Raw genomic sequence first — 20,613 nt, 5'->3', positions numbered from 1 at the left:
AGCTTTATATTGGCTATCGGCCACCCTGCTTTCCAAGATATTGGCATTGGCTTTTAAAAAACTAATATCAATTGACCACTAAAATCAAATATGGTGACATCAGTAACATAGTTTTAAAGTTTTTGTTGCCTTTTAGGTGACATTCTGTTAGAGTTGGGTTTTATTTTCTCACAAGTAGCCCATGTTTTCCTTAGAGTGAAGTTGTGGTTTGATCTGTTTTTGATCTCCTAAATGAAAATTCCCTTTTCTTCCCTTCTAGACCATAGTTTCTTCCCCCAACAGCCCTAGAGAGGCTATATTTAAAAAGCGACGGGCATGCAGAATAAAGGATTCCTCCTAACAGAAGGCTGTGCCTGACATTCTGCAGGAGCCAGGGTTAAATCCCTTGCATTTCTGGCATTCCCAGCAATTACCTTGTGCCAGTCATGCTAACAGGCCGAGGCTCAGCACTGCACATACGGCGCATAGTTGTGTGCCATGAGATTAGGGCAGGGCTTATCTGGGTCTGTATGAAGTGAGAGGACCGAAGCTTTTGGGTTTCCAGGCCAGGGCTAAAAATTAGATCGGCCCTCTTGGGTCAATTTGACTCTAATAAACCCTGTGTGTCTGCATCTTAGGACCACTATTATTCAACAAATGTACACTGTACTAAAGAATTAGAATAATTTGAAATTAAAATATAAATATTAATGTCTTTTTTTTTTTGCACTGGCACTGAAACTTTTTAAACCCCAAAATCTAAATATTCTTTTCTCAACTCAACCCATGAAGTGGGTTTGGCTGTGTAGCATTTGTTTCGATATAAAAAGCAAAATAGTTTTGTTGTTCTGTAATAATTTACAGCAGTTTTTCCCTTTACTGGTTTTCAATGGTGATGTGATCACTAGTGTGACACAAAAAGATAATAAATAATAAAAAATAAAAACTGTCTATGGCTGCATCCAAATAGGCAAAAAGCGGATAACTAAATTTTTAAGATTTGAAAGTGAGGACGCAGGAAAGGAGTTGAAATGCCAAAGAACCCATGCAACTGCTGTCGGTCAAATGACTATAACAGCAGGATGAAAACAGAAAGTCTGGATTACATTCATACTATACGGAACATAGTTTTCTTTTTAAGTCACAAAGTACTTGTAAAAAAAATAAAAGGTCCCACTTAGATAAAGATTTCTGATTCTGCCTAAATGTAAACCTGTGATTTGTCTTTATCAGTGTTTCTCAGCTCCAGACTCGAAGAAGATGAGTTGAACCAGGTGTTTTATTAAGAGAGACATCTACAATTTTCTGGTAGTAGGCTGCATCACAATAATGGCAAGATGTCCCATTTTCAATGTAGTGTGATTGTGGGTTAAAATGGTACGTACATCGCAATGATTTATGAACCGATGACTGTTAATGGTTCAAACTCTGAAGTTGTCAGTCTTATGAATCTTTCACTGAATCACTCGTTGGAATCAACATCTGACTCACTGAACTGCAAGGATTATGAACCTTAAATCATTTTATTTCTGGCTGCTTTATATGAATGCGTTATGAGCAGTGGATATAGGCACCCCTACTGCTTTATGCAGAATCCTGTAGGAACACTGGTTTACTAGCCTTTAAAATGTTAATAGACAGCATGACCGCTGTCAGTCAACTGATGGCCATTATAAATCAGTGACTCTTAAACATGACCCGTTTAAGCTTGCATACTTTTCCTCTTTTATTAGGCATACAGATTTAAACTTGGTTAGTAGTTCTGTCTGTTTATAATGTAATGTTTTACACTGTTGGCAATCCATGTGCCCCTTGTGTTCTTTAGGTGCGTATTCAAGTTCTCATTTAATCAAACTTGGTGTTTTACTATAAAGGTAGAGATGTAAATGAGTATCTCTGATGTGAATCTCAGAAGCTGCATTGCTCCATGGTGGGCTAGGGGAGTATATTCCTGTGATCATGTGCTTAGGTGGGGGTAGTCCAGTACAGGACAGCTGCCGCTAGGCCCAACAGACTCACAGATGACATCAGACCCTCGGATATTTTAAAAGGGGCCACAATCCAGGGCAGTGAGCTTGGTGTGGACACTCAGAGCTGTTGTGTCTCTTAAAGCCCAGAAACATTCTATTGAGTTGGTTTCTTGAGAAATTCAGTGATTGTGCCACTGACCAAATCCCACAAATTTGCCTCTACTGGGATATGACCTACTAGCTCTGTGTTAGCAATGCTGCGGCATTGCCCCTTTCCCCGTTTCTCTGCTGCCAGCCCAAGGAGAAAAATGACCAAGTCCTCGGGCAAGGAAAAGGCTCCCCAGGCTCTCCCGGAGAGCCAGGCACTGGAGCTGGCTGACCCCAAGGATGTCACCAAGGAGCCTATACCCCCCCAGAAAGTCCTCAAGATCTTCAGCATCAACATTATAGCTCAAAGTCTGCCCTTCTGTCGCAGACGGGTGAGTCGCAGGAATCTAAACACAACTATGCCCTACAGCATGCATGGTTGAATTTTGTCTTGTCGAAAAGTTTACTAGCATGTGTAAATAAGTAGACAATCTATTCTTGGTCAGAAATGCATATTTATTTTCACTCTTGATGCGAGTTTGCATTGGGCATTTTAATCATTGTGATTTCAAAACAACATTTTGCTTTAAACATTTAGACCTGGAATAATACCAGTTTATACCCATTCGTAGTATATGTGTAATTCAGTGCTTTCTGGTGCTGGTTAAAATGCATCGGAAACTGCTGGGATTGTGAGTCATCATTCAACCTTCAGCCTCCCTGTCGTTCTTAAACCAACAATAGCAGTAATTGCTTGGGCACAGTCAGGAGACCCAATATAGCAGCGCAGGTCTGTGAGCATGTCATGCTGTGCTGCATTGCTGTCATTTTAATGTTACTTTCTTAGACATCACACACATTATTCAATAAAGTCATGTATGTAGCGACATTTTTTGTTTTGACAATTTTTTGTTTTTTAATTGAAGGAACATGGGGAATCATATTGACCAAAACGTATATGGGGATAAAAAATAAATATTCTTTTGATTGGTTTATTTGTCATGATTTCTTTGGGGCTATCACAGTGAAGGAATTTCCCTGATTATAATTATGAATGGTAATTCTGAGGGTCTCAATAGAGCGGTATGCCATGCAGTATTAGCAATATTATATTATATTATATATATACATACACAAACAAGTAGGGGTGCTGCAGCACCGCCTTTCAAGTAGCCTGAGAGAAAAATGGGCGGGCTGAGGGGTGCGTGTTGAAAATAAGTAAATTAAAATTTTGCAACAAAAAAAATTATGATTTTATTAATTCATATATTCTTTAAAAAATTATTGAAAAAGTAGCCTGCAACACAAGCAAGGGTTAACTTGAGTTAAATCAAATTTACTATGAAAATGATTACAACTTTTTAAACTGACTTAACAGTTTAACCATTACTTTTTGATCATATTATTACCTGTAACATCTGTGGTGTACCCACATAAAAATTAACAAACATTTCTACAACCAGTGCAAAGAAACAGCAGAGAAAGAGCGACAGGTTGTAAAACAAATACAAAAATGTTCCCCTTAATTCAAAAGAATGCTAAGTTTGTGGCTCATTAGGCTCTACAATAAAATAGTAGCTGCAATGACATATTCACTTATATTAAACTTTGGACTTTTATAAGTCTAACAAAATTAACAAGTATAATGTGTTTTACCTGCATTGTAACCCAAATAATGTGTATTTGTTACAATATAATGAGTTCATATTCAGAAACCAATGAAACTGAAAGCAAATATAGCATTGAAACAGGAAGTGAAGTAAATAAGAGAATGACAAAATAATGCTCCACATAATAAAACATAAACCTGACAGTAAGATTGTTAGGCTATTGTTTGCCTATATGTATAACATTTCATTCTGATCCTCAAATCCGACTGGACAAGGGACTTTCTATTGCTATTTCCACCTGCGTGTGTTCTAGACGGGCTGTCAGTCAGTGCAGTTGGATTGTTGCGTCACAAGATGGTGGCAAGGGACTGTTTTTGAGTGAGTCTTCATTCAACTACACGTTCAAAAATGCTGATTTATTCAAAGAGAGACATAATGAAAAACGCTGTTAAAATCATTTTAACTTCGAGTGCCACGTTAGAAGGCTCAGCTGACAACTGCGTCGATGCTAAAACAGAGATTTGGCTTTCCTTGGACATATGACAAACCTATTTTCACACATGTGACTCGCTAGTAATCGCACATGCTCAGTCGATCTTTCCTTCATTCACTGTCTGTTTAGGCTGGTTAAGTGCTAATCTACTGAGCCTCTGCACAAATCAGCATGGTACACATTATCATTACTAACTTAATATTCAGTACACATGCACAAAGCGTAAAACGAGAAAAGCATAACCCTATGAAAAAACAAAATGCTAAAATTTGCATTCCTCTGCGGTTTGCTCATCAATAGCACGGTATTGCGGTTATCGCGACAGCCCTACTTTAGTCATCAGCAAGATCCTATCCGGTGACCTTAAAAAGACTTGCCTGGGAGTTCCTATTTTTAACCCTGCCCAAATCCTGAGAAAATGTATTGGTTGGCTAGGAAAGCAGCTGCTCTCTGGTGTTCGCAACGTCCCACCAATCCCATAATACAGCGACGCGTGTGCTGCATAGTCAAAGCGGGAGAGGCCGGAAGGACCCTGCACGACAACACTGTTCATGGACAACTCACTGCAATGTTGTGCCGCGCCAACTGGCTTAAAGTTTGACTCATGACCTTCTAGTACCAGCCATTAGAAAAAAAAAGCTGTTTCTCTTATTGGAAAATAATTAGGGTACAACAAACAAACAATGTTTGTTTCTTCAAGTGGGTCGGCTTTAATTTATATTCCTCATTACGAAATCATACTTTGCTAAATATCTTTTTATAGACATTGCCATTTATGGCAGCCTCTATTGTAGTCTTAGGTGTCTAATGTCACTGGCTTTTACATTTAGCTTCCAAATATTGCCGTTATTTCAAACGTTCTAAACCTTAAGCAACCTTTATCTGGAATTTGAGTAATGAAGAGTTATAGGAATGAAGGTGATTAGTTGTGTGATAAATATGTAGAGGTAGTGTGTGAAAATAAACTATCATTCCAAAGTTTGGGGTCTGTAAATTAATTATTTTTAATACTTTAATACTTTCATTTAGTAAAATAGCATTAAATAGAACCAAAATGATATTAAAAAGACAAAACTTGAAGATTTTTAATTTAATAAAATGTTGTTCTTTTGAGCCTTCTGTTCATCATTTTCACACCAAAAATTAAGCAGAAGTAGGGTTTTAAGCTCAATGTTTCTTTTTTGCATTGAATCGCCATAATAAAATAATCTTGTACCGCTCAAGATTTGACTAATGGCTGCTGAAAATTCAGCTTTGCTAGCACAGGAGAAAAAAAGCAAAGCAAATATTAAAACATTTCAAATTTGTACAAATATTTTGCAATTATGCTTTTACTGTATTTCTGATTTAAATGCAGCCTTGGTAAAAAAAAAAAAAAAAAAAGCAGATTAAAATTTTCTGTGTCACTAATATGCACGTTTTTTCCAGAAGATTAACTTTCAGATGGGGTCCTCTTGAGGCTTGTCTTTGTATATGAGAAGCGGCATTCAGAATTAACGTTGTCCCTTCCTTCTTTGTAAAACCAGGCCTCAGTAGAGACTGTGGAGTCTCTCAAACCGGAGGAGGAATAGACAAGGAAAAAATAGATCTGTAAACCTCAACATCACAAAACAGGCGTTCCCCATGCTTCCAAATGAGCAGCTGGTTTAGACACCACCTCGCAGAAGTGACTTCCACCAGCTGGCCCCAGTGAATGGAATAGTTTGAATTTCTTATGGTCCCCATAGACCAAAATAAGATCCATGAAACTTTGCTCAGCAAGAGTCCACTGAGGATAAAGAACAAGCTTCTTTTATCAGTGTAGAAAGGAAAATGGCAAAGACTCTCAGCAGGGTTGAAGTTTAGGATTAAAATACTCTTTTTCACACCCAAATATTCTGTCTTTTATATGGAGTCAGTTTCACGGCAAAAAAATTTCTTTCTTCCTCCAGTTCGACTTTCTTAGCCCTTGCCCCATCTCAGAGTCACTCGTATAAATAGCTGGCAATGGAATTTCCAATGAAGACATGCTGAGGGGACAATACCTTCTATTTTTCCCAGGCCTGGTATAGAAGTCAGCTGTTTCGGAAAAGACCCCCAGGAAATGAGCTTGAGTTTTCACGCCAAAGCACTTGGGTGCGTATTGCTTTTCTATTCCGGTTCTGCTTTGCCATTTAGGTAAAATGATCCGGTCCTGCCCATCAGTGCTATGCCACTGCCATGAGCACCATCAAGAGCCATTTGCTACTTGAGCTCTTAAACCTTTGGCCTGTAAGTCTCACTATGCCAGTTCCTTAAAGAGATAGTTTACCCAAAAATGATAATTTACTGAACCTCACATGATTCCAAACTAGGGATGGGCGATACCACTGATTTTGTTTTCGATACGATACAGATAATTTTAAAAGCCAGTGTTGCCAATACATATGATAGTTCTAAATGTAACTTTTAAATTATGAAATTTTAATGATACCCACTTGACTTTATATTTTGAAATGCAATTTAACATTCAGTATGCCTTAATTCTAACTTATTAGGTTATATTTTTGTTTACACATGTTTAAAATGTTTACTGTAGTGGTAACCAATGAAATCTACAAATACTATAGTTGAACTACAATCACTTTAGTGAAGCCATGGTTTATTTTCATTAGGGACTGCCAGTGACAGGCTGTTCCACGTCCACGCTTAAATACAACCTTTTTATTCTGACAGTGTATGATTTATATTAGCCTACATTACAGAATAGAACATGATCAATATTAACTTTTAATGTAGGCTATAATTTAAATGAATGTAATTTCACAAACTATGTTGTAGGGATGCACCGAAATTTCGGCCGAAAATGGCCTTTCCGGTTTTCGGCCGATAGACTTTTATCACTGAAACAACAGGGCCGAAATGTTGTGATGACGCAAACAGAAACCGCGACCTGCACGTGCACCTGCATAGCGCAGACCACGAGCTCCACGCGACATTCACTTAACACCAGTGAGAACATTCTCTCTCTTCGTATTCCTTTATTCGCAGCACTAAAACGTCTCCTAACAAAGAGATTAAGACGGACCACGAAGTGAAAACAAAGAAAAGTACAGTCTTATAGAGTCTGTTAGCACACGTCTCACTGAGATCTTGTCGGATCCTCTGCACTTCATCGCGAATGTGCTTGATCCGCGTTATAAAGACCATTACTTGGATGCGGAAATAAGGCATCGCGCACGAGAAATGATCCAGGCCGCGCTGTATGCGGAGATCCCACGTGGAGACGGAGAAACGCCAAGCGCAGGAGACAGATCAGAGCACAGAAAAAAAGACTGATCTCTGCACGCTACTATATATATATATATATATACACACACACACACACACACACACACACACACACACACACACAAACACATACATAATATCAGATTGTAGCCATATTTATGCTAGATTTCTGCTTTAATTTGATAAAAATGTTTATTTATGCCCTGGCCCTATTTAAATACACTCTCTCAAATATTTCTCAAATGTCAGGTAGATGACAAGCTCAACTGCTCAACAGCTAGATGGTTATCTGTCTGAAGTCCCCATCCCCAGAAGTGGTAGCAGTCTTGCCAACTGGAGACGTAATGCACTTTCTAGTCCTACATAGAACAATTTCAAATGCACTTCACCTAAATGCACTTTGTTTTTATGAGAGAACTGTTCATTTTAAAACCTTTCTGCAGGCCAGTAGGCCTGTACATTATTATTAAATATACACATGAGTGGGATACATTTTTAGTTTGAATTTTATTTTATACTGTGCATTGTTGCAATGTGCTTAATAAATATTTGCATCATTTGTAATTATGTATTTTTATGTTTTTTTTTTTTAATAAGTTATGTAATTGTAATTATCTTTGAAACTTTAATATTAATTTATGCAATTGCAATGTCTTAATTTTAGTAAAGTTAGTACACGGTCATAGCAATAAATGCAATGGTACTAATAATTGGCATAATTTCTTTCGGTGTTTCGGTTTCGGTTTTCGGCCTTGGTTTTCTCTTTTTCGGTTTTCGGTTTCGGCCAAGAATTTTCATTTCGGTGCATCCCTACTATGTTGGCTACCATTTTAGTTTGTTTATTGTCAAATCTCAAACATACATGTTTTCTGTCCTCCTAAGCATTGTTCTGGGCTACCGTTCCCAAAACCATCAATGCTTTCTTATAAAACGCAGCTGTTTGAATGCACTGTCAGAAATTAGTGAATGCCCTCTGTTAGGGTTGGGGCACAGAGACGATGCCATAGTCCAATGCAGACTGGCTGATCGTGATTCCCTTCGCAATTCGCCTCATCCCAATACCGTATTTAGAAAGAAAATGTCATGTACAATGGAATCCCTAAAGGGAATAAATATGAGATGGGAGGAAAATCAATAGGTAATTAATCTTAATAAATTTAGGTAATTTTGGGCATCAGGGAGACGCTATTTTGCCTGCCATTGAAACTGCTTTTGAATGCACGATTACTTTTTAGTTTCAATTTCACTTTCGAGATTGAGATCGCATGTAGTCTGTTTATGGACTATGGATCAGCAGTACTTACCACACATTTTGCAAAATTACATGTTTGTCAGTGGTGCTGAGGATCTGCAAATCATTCGCTGTCATCCTCCGTCATCTTTCCTTTCTCAGTTTATGTGGTAAGTGAAATTGTATGTACTGTAAAGTAACAGGCAATCGTTTTCTAAATACTGATTCACACTTCGGGCACACCCCCTAACTCAACTCCCCCCCCCAACCCCGATGTCATCATCCATCATGATGTTTCACTGTAGACATTGTCACATGTCAATTTAATAGACATCGACTTTCAACATTTGCGTGTGTTCAGATGAGCAGGTATAGTTATATCCTACATGTATTTGCTAACATAGGTTATTTGTCCAATTCAATGCATATTGTAAACATTTTAAAATAAAAATAATATTACTGGTAAATAAAATAAACCTTAGTATAATTTTTTTTTTTTTTTTTTTTTATTTGAGTACCGAGGCCTATTACTCAAATAGCCTTTATGGAGTGGCTATGTTTGCAACTTGGTGATTTGGAAAAATAATTCAGTTGTTATTTGTATGGTTTATGTGGTCATATGGGGTATGCCAACATATACGGGACAAACTGATGCCTTAAATACAGGACGATTCTGTATTATTGGCAACCCTTTTTAAAACGTGAAAGAGAGTTGTCTCTGGGTACCCCCTAGTGTTCGGGGACCTGGGCTGCAGGCCATATTTCCCATTTGGATAACGTGGCCCTGCTTTCAATACTTGCATCAGTATCACTATATGGATACTTCAGGATCGATATGCCCATTCCAACACCCAACTACTCCAGCATGAAGCAGTTGTTTTAAATTTCAACTTATACAAAAGAAAAAAGGATCTTACATTTGATTGGCAGGGTACTATACTTAGTCTCTCTAAAGTTTCTATAAGAAGTCTTCTTAAAGATGTTCTGAAGTGTGCAAGAACTGAAAGGCCTTCTGTGTGTTTTTAAAGTGAGCCATGTGCTCCGTCTCATACGACTCGAGAGCCCTGTAGCACGTACAAACAAATTTAAGTGTGGTAGATGTTACATGCTGTACAGTACAGGCTTTTTTAAGCTCTGGCTTTGAGGGTTGTCTGTGCACTCTGATTTGTTTTGAAGTGTTTGTGTTTCTATGCACTGCAGTTAGTTCACCATGGAGGCTTGATTTTAAATTGAGACAAGATGGTGGATGTATTCGTGTATTGGCAATGTGAAGCTCACACAGGTCTTATCATAAATCAGAAAGGCAAATAGGTCTTTATCATGTCTCATATCATGTCTTCCTTTTTCAAGATTCTATAAAATGGACTGCAACATTTTGATGCCATAATTCTCCCCAGGTTACTTGGTAAGCTTTACACAGCTTTGCAGACCATCTGTATTGCTGCCTTTAAATTAGAATATATAAATTTTTTTGTTGTTGTTGCCAGCCTTTTCTAAGCTGTTACTCATTTAAGCAACAATTAAGCAAACTAGATAGTTGGCTACACTAAAAGCTATTAACAAAGGTCTATAGCTATGGTGACCATATGTACCCTTTATATGGGACAGGTCCTGTCCAGGATTTATATATTGCCTAAAACATCCAGAGTAGTTTGACCAATAGCATGCAGTTATTTTACATAATTGACCAATCGTGGCACGTGAGAAGGTGAGATCTACAGAGAACGATCAAAGCGTTGCAAATACATGCATAGGTTTGGTTATTCGATTGACTTCGTTTGCGTCGCTGCGCAGTGATCATTATACGACACCAAAGTACTGCGAGAGAGATTAGAATGCATAAGGAGCGGTCTGCTCTGCTCTCTATAGCTCTCGTGAATGGCATACAGTGATCGATCTGCAAAGTGGGGAAGCCGTGGCCTAGTGATTAGAGTGTTTGACTCCTAACCCTAGGGTTGTGGATTTGAGTCTCGGGCCGGCAATACGACGACTTAGATGTCCTTGAGCAAGGCATCGAACCCCCAACTGCTTCCTGGGTGCCGCAGCATAAATGTCTGCCCACTGCTCCGGGTGTGTGTTCACAGTGTGTGTGTTTGTGTTCACTGCTCTGTGTGTGTGTGCACTTTTTTGATGGGTTAAATGCAGAGCATTATATCAATTCACTTTCACTTAAAGTGCAAACAGACAAAACCTGGATATTTTATACAGTATAGATATCCTGGCAAGGATGTGTCCCATAAAAATGGCCCGTATGGTCCACCCCATCTATAGAAAAGGGTGCTTTGCTGATATTGCTGGTTCTCGCACATGCAAAGAGAGAGAGCGAAAGTCTTACCACACTAAATCGACGTGCTACATGTAAACTATATTCTTTGTTGTATTTTCCTGTCAAAATAATGGAGTTCATTTAGATTTATTTAGCTGTTTAGAACAAGCAGAATATAGGCCGGCTTCTCCTGTAGTGGGTGGAGCTAATGCCCAAATGGAAATTTAATTGGCTGGCACTGATCTATTACTGTCCCTGTTTCCAGCAAATCAGTTCGACCGAACGCAGACAGCATGATTAATATTCATGAACCCAGCAGCTCATCAATCCGTAGTGCATTGTGTATTGTTAGAATGGTAGTAGAATTGGTTGTAGTATTATCTTTTAATAATAGTAAATATGATCTATTACTTTTTTATTTTTTACAGAAACCCTGAATGACCAACAATATCTTAAGCATCACCACCAGTCTTAAGTTCAGTTTAAATGACAAATACGCATTCATACTTGGTTACCAAGTTTTAGTTCTAATCATTAAAGTTCTATCATTAAATAGTGCTTAATACCATATTATAATACTTGACTGACTGATTAAGAAGCTAAGATTTAAGAACCTGTGCCATTTTACAAAGATAAGCTGATTGGAATCATATATATATATATATATATATATATATATATATATATGTGTGTGTGTGTGTGTGTGTGTGTGTGTGTGTGTGTGTGTGTGTGTGTGTGTGTGTGTGTGTGTGTGTGTGTGTGTGTGTGTGTGTGTGCGCGTGCGTGCGTGCATGTAAAATAGTACATCAGGCTGGCGAGTAAACCAAAGAAAATTTACTAACCAATAGCGATTGTATTGCCAAGGTGTTCGTAGAGGGTTGCTCTCTCTTTCTCTCTCACACTCTCTCTTTCTCTCTCTCTCTCTCTCTCTCTCTCTCTCTCTCTCTCTCTCTCCTTTTAATTTTTTTTTTTTTTACATATGTCAAATTTAATGTATGCATTCAAAGCATTTTTACCATATAGTGAGGATTAGAAGGAATTTTAGATCAATTTTCTCTAAATATATCTTGTGAAACTGAAACATAATTGTCATTTGGTTAGCTTCATGATCCATACCCCTATGATTTCTATTTTCCTCTGAAGAACATAAAGACATAACAGAGAGAAATCAGAATGGTTTGGTAATAGTTTTGGGGGTTGGGGGGATCACTGGGTTGTAATGTATAATGAAACAAAATATTTACCTTATAGATGTATAATCCCGCATTTGTATTAATTGTTAAGAAAGGGATCAGATTCTCCAACTCTATTTTAGAACCGAGTTTTCAGAAGCACACATTTATTACCTTAGTCCCATTTGAAGTAAACATTCTACTATTGCACTGTGGGTATAGAAGTTCAACCCAAGGCTCATTCTCGATCTTGCGGATAATTCTGAAAAGGGCAAAAAATTGTTTTCACATTTATTGAAACTCTTGCCCTTCTCTCTTGGCATTATCCCAAATGAAAATGGTTTTACTTGGGTAACCTTTTCTCACCTTCTTGTGTATGAGCACTGTTTGAGTATCCAGTCAGCTGATGTGTACTCCCACACTTCTGCATGGGCTCCTATAGGTGAAAGATGATGGGATTGCATTGCCCTTGAGCTCCAAATAACGCTCTGTGAAGGCATCTGCCCAACGCTATTCTGAGCATGCCCATTCCAGCGCTGGACAGACAAACAGAAAGTGTTGGGCAAACAGTATTGTGGCATTCTCCATATGGCAAGGCTGGACCCCCACTAACAGACATGATGGGATGTCAGCTAATCTGTCACATGTTGTCAAGATCATTTTGAATGTGTAGCTTGTACAATAGAAAAGAAGTCATGACTGCACACCGAAGCTGATCTACTTGTCAAGCTAAAGGTAAGTGTCGTACAATCAGTGGAATCGGTGCTCAGCCAGCTAGCACATGATGGCAGTACACCCACCCCTGCAACAAAGCAACCAAGAAAGGCTCACATTGTTTCTCAGGTTGCCTGCCTTTTGACGCTGAATTCGGGCCACCCTCAGCATTCCAACAGTTTGAAAAAACCTGCTGAACTCAGACAAACTTTTACCATGTGTTTGAAGACCTCCCACCTGCTGCAAGGCTGCCAAGAGGTGCTGACATTTCTAGCAGAGCTGGCGGTGTGGGAGAGAGGCTTTCTCCTGGCCCGGGAATGTGTCACAAGCTCCTAGCATCTGCTGAGAGCTAGGGGCCGTAACTGAAGATGGGGCTGCTCGGTTTAAAACACTCATGCGTTTTAATATCCGGGACCACTGCAATAATGAATGTTTGTGCTAAATATGCTTTGTCAGCACATTGTTGCTGTTAACAGCTTGTAATCTGAGTCTGGTAATCAGGATAACTTGAGAGGTGGTAGTTGGTTCGCTTATGCCAGGTCAAGCAGCAGCGTTCCTCCATGGATACCCCCCTACCTGACCTGACAGAACCTCAACTGCCCTGAAAAAAATAGTTTTGACTCTATGTTGTGATGGTCGTCAGCCAATTAATCAGGCACTCTTCTTGATAAAAGAAAAATTTACACCAAAATTAAAATTGGTAACATTTACTCACTCTCATTTCATTCCAAACCTATCTGACTTTAGTTCTTCTGCTGAACACAAAATATTTTAGTTACCGTATTTTTCGGACTATAAATCGCACTGGACTATAAGTTGCATTTATTTAGAACCAAGAACCAAGAGAAAACATTACCATCTAGAGCCGCGAGAGGGCAGCATAGAGAGCGCCCTCTCACTGCCGTAGACGGTAATGTTTTCTCTTGGTTCACTTCTCTCGGTTCATGTCAAATTAATTTTGATAAATAAGTCGCACCTGACTATAAGTCGCAGGACCAGCCAAACTATGAAAAAAAGTGCGACTTATAGTCCGGGAAATACTGTACACTCCTTTACGATATGTGTAATTACCCAAAGAAGTACTTAATGGTGTTATATGGTAACTACATGGGTTAAGGTTAGGTTTAGGGGTAAGCTTAGGTTACTACCTAGTTATTACCCATTTATTGCAATTGCTATAAGTACATAGCATATTCACACTGAAGATGACTATAAAATAAAGTGCTACCGATATTTTGAAAAATAACCAAACCGTTACTTAGCTTACACTGTGTTAACAAAACTAAGAGAGATTTCAACCCAGGGTATGACAAGCCTCCCATTTCCACAGGGTTGGAGCTCCAAGGCCAGATTTTAGGAATCCTGGCCTCTAACAAAGAACTGTAACAGCAAATTCTTTTGGGGCAGTCATGCAGTCCTCATAGTTCAGCACAATGAAAGTCTTCATATGGTAGGATCAATCTTGCCCATTTATGTCTGCCAAATACAGTTATCTTGACCTGGCCCTGAGTAAATGGGACTCGTATTTTTGCAGTACAAATTGTAATAGAATGGGAGTGGAGCCCAGATCCTGGCTAAACACCATGTCTGGTCCTCATCCCTAGTTCTTTGGGAACATTTCTCACCTTTCACTCCCTCAACCCCTCTCCATCAGCCTATCCTCCCTACCCATGGCTACTTGGCTTGTCTGCGGTCCAGCAACAGTCAGATGGCCACGGTGTAACTGGCGCAGCTGTCTACACGGTTCATTTAATTTGGCCATAAAGCCATGTGCCACTGCTTGTGTGGTCTAGTCTAGATTGCCCTCTAGATTGATTGTGTGAGAGAGTGCATTTCTCTAGCCAGCTCTTTGAATTGAATGAAAAAGCAAAGACTGATTTATAGCAGACACCGGAGCGGAGGTTCTGGGAGGCATCACATACCCACTACGTGCCTCACTGACGACTGAACCCGTGTAGCCATATCCTTTCAAACTGACCTCTGACCGTTTCCTCTATTTCAGTCCCATGATTTTATCTCAATGTCTTGCTCAAAACAGTGTTGTTTTCATTATGACATCACCACTGGGTTGCTTTATGGCTTTACGGACACTTTGAGGTTCCTCAAAGTTGTTGTCATAGTCATTGAAAAATTCAGTTGTCGTCCAGTTGAAGATTGGTGTATGCCATATACTTCCATATACTCAGATAGAGGTGCTCCAACATGCTCGGCCCTTCTGAGTGTTTTTATGGATGCAAGTTCTCTTCAATGCATGGAGTGGCCCTTTTCAAGCCTTATATCTTGGGTTAGGAGAATGCATCATTTTGCTGTCATATTTTCTTCACAATATCCAAGAGGCATGTTGTTGAGATTTCTTTGCTTAAAAAGAGTAAGGCCCCTTATGAACACAATAACTGAATAACTGAGCTATTTTCATAAATTAAGGATACTTTGTGTTTGGTTAAATAGTTTCAGGAAATAGGTTAAATAGTTTCATAGTTTCAGGACTGGCCTAATAAATTATCTGCCATGGATACATTGAATACAGCAAGTGAAGTTGCAGCAGCCATGTTGGGTTTGTTGCTCAGCTCAGGAAACTTGACTCGGATTCCCAGATTGATCAAGACCATGTATCATGTTGATGACGGAGTGCAGGCATTCTCCACACCTATTTATAAAACTTGTATATAAGCTTGCATATCAAATAAAACGTGCTCTCCCACCCCTACCTGATGGTGGAAGGTTTATGGCTTATGACACGTAGTAATTCAGAATATTCCAAGTGTGCAGTGTTATGATGTATAAAGATTCTTGAAGCTATTCAATGGATTTTTACATGTCCTACTTAATTCTGATCACAATTAATTTCAGTAATGAGATCTCGCGGAGTTGAGATGTTAAATAATATACGGTTTGTCCTTTCACATATGCATGAATGTAACCCATTGACGTGCCTGGATATTAATAGGATCCTAGCATTGCCATCAACTTAACTGGAGCATTGCAAAGTAATCACTCCGTTTCAAGCCGATCGCACAACAGATTATTTCTGTCAAAGTGGTGCATCACCGAAGCAGCAAACAGCATTCTTATACAGTTCTTCCTAGCACTGTGCCTCCTTAACTGTTTACCAAACAAGTTTGTGCATTATTGGTCATTGAAATGCATTTATATGGGTAGAAGTTTGCCAAAGGGAGGAAAGTTGTGCTTATCAAGTTTGATATTCTTGTAATAAAATGCTACTGCACTTGCACTGTCACAGTTCTAAGTTTCTGGAGACTTTCACATATCAGCATTTTCTGCTGTTTGAACACTGGGCTAGGATTAGATTTACCATAATTTGTGGCTTTTCCTGTGGTAGAAGTGTCTTATCTCTCATGTACGTCACAAAAATTGTAACCTCAATCTTTGGAAGAGATTATAAATACTTCTTTCATAGTTTTTATATATATATATATATATATATATATATATATATATATATATATATATATATATATATATATATATATATATATATATATATATATATATATATATATATTCTGTCACTTGTGAGTCATTAGATCTTGTTTAGGCAAAACCATTTAGATTAGGAAAGTCTGACTAAATAAATGTATGATATAAAGTGTAAAATTTTGCAGCACTATTTAGTAAATTGAGTAAACTTTGTTTTTATCAAGTCAAGTTTGATGGCCTCACTGAATATGAACATTTAAGTTGTGCTGTATAACCATATTGAGTTAAATATTCATGACTTGCTCATCCAGCACATTTGCAGAACACTTAGTGCTGACTTGACATTAGGAGACCAGACCTGCCTAGTCCGCAGATTACACACGTGTCAAGTGATCCATGCTTTTTATATGATAATAAGACTGTAGAGAGATTTTACACGTAGCCTACTTAGTGATTCGCTCAATAGGTGAGGTTTTATCTTTGAAATGTTTCTCTATATCCATTAAGCAGGTCTTTTTTTTTAGTTTCTGTTCGTTAAGGACATTAAGACACCCAGTGACAGATCAGCATGTTATGGTTATTATATCAGTATGATAAGTGACATTAATTCTCAATTCATGCATTGCCATGTAATCAAATCGTATCAAATTATGTTAAACCTGGTAATGAAATGTTACCTCAGCATGAGACTAATTGCATTAGATCTTTAGATCATCCTGATTGTTAATTTATGAAAGCCCTGACTTAAGCAGTCATCCCTCCCCACTCAGACCTGATCAATGGATTTTTATTTTTAGCCACCTATAGGGGTACCTTTTTCTATTGTTTATTTATGTTATTCCTTTATAGTTTATTATATTCTAGATTTATATATAAAAAAAGTTGCAGGTAAACTGTTCCGGTTCCTGCATCAAAACTTAGAAGCAACAGTCTTTTGGGTTGAAATGAAACACAATTTTTAACCATATTAAAGGAAAAATTCACCTAAAAATCTTGATTTCATGATCATTTACTCACTCTCCTGTGATTCCAAACCTGTATACGTTTGTTTCTTATGTTGAATACAAAAGAAGATATTTTGAAGAATTTTGAAGAACCAAACTGTTATTGGTCCCCATTGACTTCCACAGGGAAAGGGAAAGAAATACTGTAGAAGTGAATGGGGGACCATCAACTGTTTGTTTCTACAAAATTCAAAATATCTTCATGTTCAAAGAAAAAAAACTCATACAGGTTAGGATCGACATGAGGGTGAATAAATGAAGCCATTTTTGGGTGAAAATAATCCAGTACTGAAATAATGTTGCCAAAATACAGATAATTGTTGAGAGAGTTATTTTAGCTACAATTTCCATTCCTCTGATATGCTTTAGAAGATCAGTATGCCATTGGGTCTCTGTAACAGCACTGTGACTAGGGCTGCACGATATTGGGAAAAAATTACATTGCAATATATTGCGATATTAAATCTAATCTAATTTTTTCTTACAAACAAAAATGGGGTGAGCTCACATTCTCATTTGAAATGATTTAAACATCGACACCATCGTGTCAATTGATTAATATGCGTGAAGGAGAGAGAGCAAGACAGCGCTTGTTTTGTTTGAAGACATTGAGTGTGCAGCCGGGGCTCGCTCTCTCGTGCGCTCTCTCTCTTTCTCGTGTGCGCTCTCTCTCTGGCCCATACAGTTAATGAATAACAATCAACTACGACAGCCTACATCGCACATCCTGCGATGTGACTATCGTGGATTCGTACATCGCGATATCGATGCTTAAACGACACATCGTGCAGCCCTTATTGTGACTAAAACTTTTAATACCACTCAACAGCTATCTTTGTAAAACCTTGACCTCTGTGTCGTTTTGCTTACCTAAAGTGACTAAATGAATTAGTGCAGAGTTTGGCCTTGACAGTGTGAAGTCCTAAGTTTCTTGAGAACTTCCGAAATTATCCAATCTCAGATGATTTGTGCAGTGCTGAGCAAAGCCAGAACACTGTGTCCTTCAGACAAAAAATATCTGAATTGCGGTTGCCTTTGCAGATGAACATGAATTGGAAAGTTAGTTGCATTTGCATTTTCTTGCTGTGTGATATTTGGATGGTTGGTTGTTGGGTTCTCTTGGGCCAGTCTCTGAAGATCAATCATGAGGGATAACTTTGAGAATCTAGCAGGTCTTTTGATTCTTTTAGTCTTCTAGTCAGTTCCTGGTTCCACATCTTCATCTCAGACAGTCTCTTTAGGCCCACATTACTCCCCATCCTCCTCCTCTGTCCTAAAAAACACAGTGTTAGATGGAAGATGGAATCAAATGTATGATGTCACTATAACGCAGATGAATCTTAATGCTTGTGCTTTGGGGCTCTGTTAATCAGCACAAGTGGGTTTAGTATAAATGTAAGCAAGCTAATGGCAACATTGGTCAACCCTGAAGGATAAAGGAAGCATGTAAATTATTTAAAAGCTTTCCAGATGAAGTAAACAAGTGTGTATATCATGAAAGTATGCATTAAATGTAATGCGGTCAAATTGATTAATCGCGATTAATCGCATCCAAAATAAGTTTGTGTTTACTGTTTACCAAAATATTGTGTTTACAGCATATATACATGTATGCATGTACAGTATATATTTAATATGTAAACAAACTTTTATTTTGGATGTGATTAATCAGTTTGACAGCACTAGATGCATTTGCTGATTTCATTGTTGTAAGACACATTGGCTTGTTTCAGTCTAGTTTCCACCGTCTGTAGTCTTGTAGGCTTCTAAGGTCAGAGAGGATTGGTTTGTGTGTGTTTAGAGATCAGAAGTGTGGAATCTGCAGGCTTTGGCCGTTCTTGGCGCTTGGAATAATGTCAGCAGCAGAGTATGTCTTCTCTGGGGTGGCAGAAGTGACTTCAGGCCAGATAACTGCTGTCTGAGCCGCCTGTCTCTCCTGGAGGACATTAGTTCACTGGAGAGATCAGCTTCATTGGTGTCCTTTTCACTTAGTGCTTGTTTGCTGTTTATAGAACTTATGATATTTATTCAGTTCTATAGTAATTCGTTATTTTTCTTCATTACATTTATGGCTCAATAACACTGGCTCAGTGGCCGCCATAAAGTAAAGCAAATAAACATCAAGTTCTTACTGAAACATTCTTTATATAAATGTTCATTTAATGTAGGTATGCATGCATTTTTTTTTTTTTTACATTTTATGGTAAAACATTTTGCATGAAGCACTGAATTCAATGTTGGTATTTTTATTTAATTGAATTTCAGTATTTTTGAATGGGTTGATAGAGGTTTAATTATTGTTGAGTTTTAGTTATTATTTTACTTGCCATTATTTTTCCATCAACTTATTAATAAGCAATGTATTGCAGTGTTTATGAGGGACTGAAAGCAGTTTCTTTCACACTTGGCTCACTTTCAATCGCTTCTGTTCCATTTATATGAATGTTGTGTCAAACACCTTGTGTTTTAGTTTGCTAATTAAGCTCCTTATGGAGTCTCCCGGGGTGTTTGTGTAACCCATATCCGCACACTCGACTGCATTAGTCTTCCATCAGCATGCACAGAGCACACTGGCCTGTTGTTTATCCTGCTCTCCCTCGTCTTCAGTCATTCTGACCGAAGGGATGCAGAGAATCGGCATACTGATTTACTGATTCAGCCCGCTCCATCTGTGCCACTTTTTTTCTTCTACATGAAAGTGGTGCATTTTGTATATATAATGACATTTGATGCATGCTCATTTTTAAGGCATATTGCATTCTAGCTGTTATCAAGCTCAAAGAGGAACTGGGTGTGATGTTTAATGTGTTTCAGTGGAAACAACCTATGAACTTGATGCTAAAAACCAGTGACTGAAATGTCTTTTTCTTCTTCTTTCTTTCTATGGTTACCTTCCACTCCTGATGTCATCACTGGATTGGTTCATGATAGGTAAGCAGAGTCTTTTCAAACAAATCTTGTGCTCTATCATTTGGTCAACAGTAGGTGGCAGTGTGGTTTAACAGCTGATGTTTTCACTGAGATGGGCAGCTCCCTTCTACAATCTCTCTAAATGCTCCTGTAAAGCTAATTCTAGTCATTGCTATTTTTTGATGCTGTTCTTATTCTAGTCATTGCTATTCTTTGATGCTGTTTATTCTAAACTGCTATTTGAAAGCCATCACAATTGTTCCTCACTTGCCAATCGCTCCAGTTAGTGTAGCTGGATGACAGCACTGGTCATGGTTGACCATCAGATTGGAAGATCTCTAGTTCTGTCAAGTAAAGGACATTTTTAATTCAATATTTTGTCAGGTCCACTCATGATGTGACCTAAATTGAGGGGTTTGATGTTACCCCTAAAAATGTTCATAGTAGTAACTTAAAGTTGGAATACTCTGTACAACGTTTACCTACATTT

General features: G+C 38.2%; 1 protein-coding gene across 3 annotated transcripts in view; it reads left to right on the top strand.

Moving 5' to 3' along the window:
• The window catches only part of fbxw7 (F-box and WD repeat domain containing 7), a 167,332-nt gene that overhangs the window by 89,110 nt on the left and 57,609 nt on the right, over nucleotides 1-20,613 (top strand). Inside the window, exon 1 of one of the 3 annotated variants that reach the window (XM_052545198.1) lies at nucleotides 1,976-2,428. The exons of the other annotated variants lie outside the window; for them this stretch is intronic. Within the exon in view, the coding sequence (XP_052401158.1) occupies nucleotides 2,204-2,428 (225 nt within the window). The 5' untranslated portion in view covers nucleotides 1,976-2,203. Of the gene's footprint in view, nucleotides 1-1,975; nucleotides 2,429-20,613 lie in introns of those variants that run through there. 3 annotated transcript variants of the gene reach the window in all.

The sequence above is a fragment of the Carassius gibelio genome, chromosome B1 (assembly GCF_023724105.1).
Source record: "Carassius gibelio isolate Cgi1373 ecotype wild population from Czech Republic chromosome B1, carGib1.2-hapl.c, whole genome shotgun sequence".
In the NCBI taxonomy this organism is placed as follows: Eukaryota; Metazoa; Chordata; class Actinopteri; order Cypriniformes; family Cyprinidae; genus Carassius; species Carassius gibelio.
The sequence above is the reverse complement of the archived record's forward strand: the minus strand, read 5'-3'. Positions and strand labels throughout refer to the sequence as shown.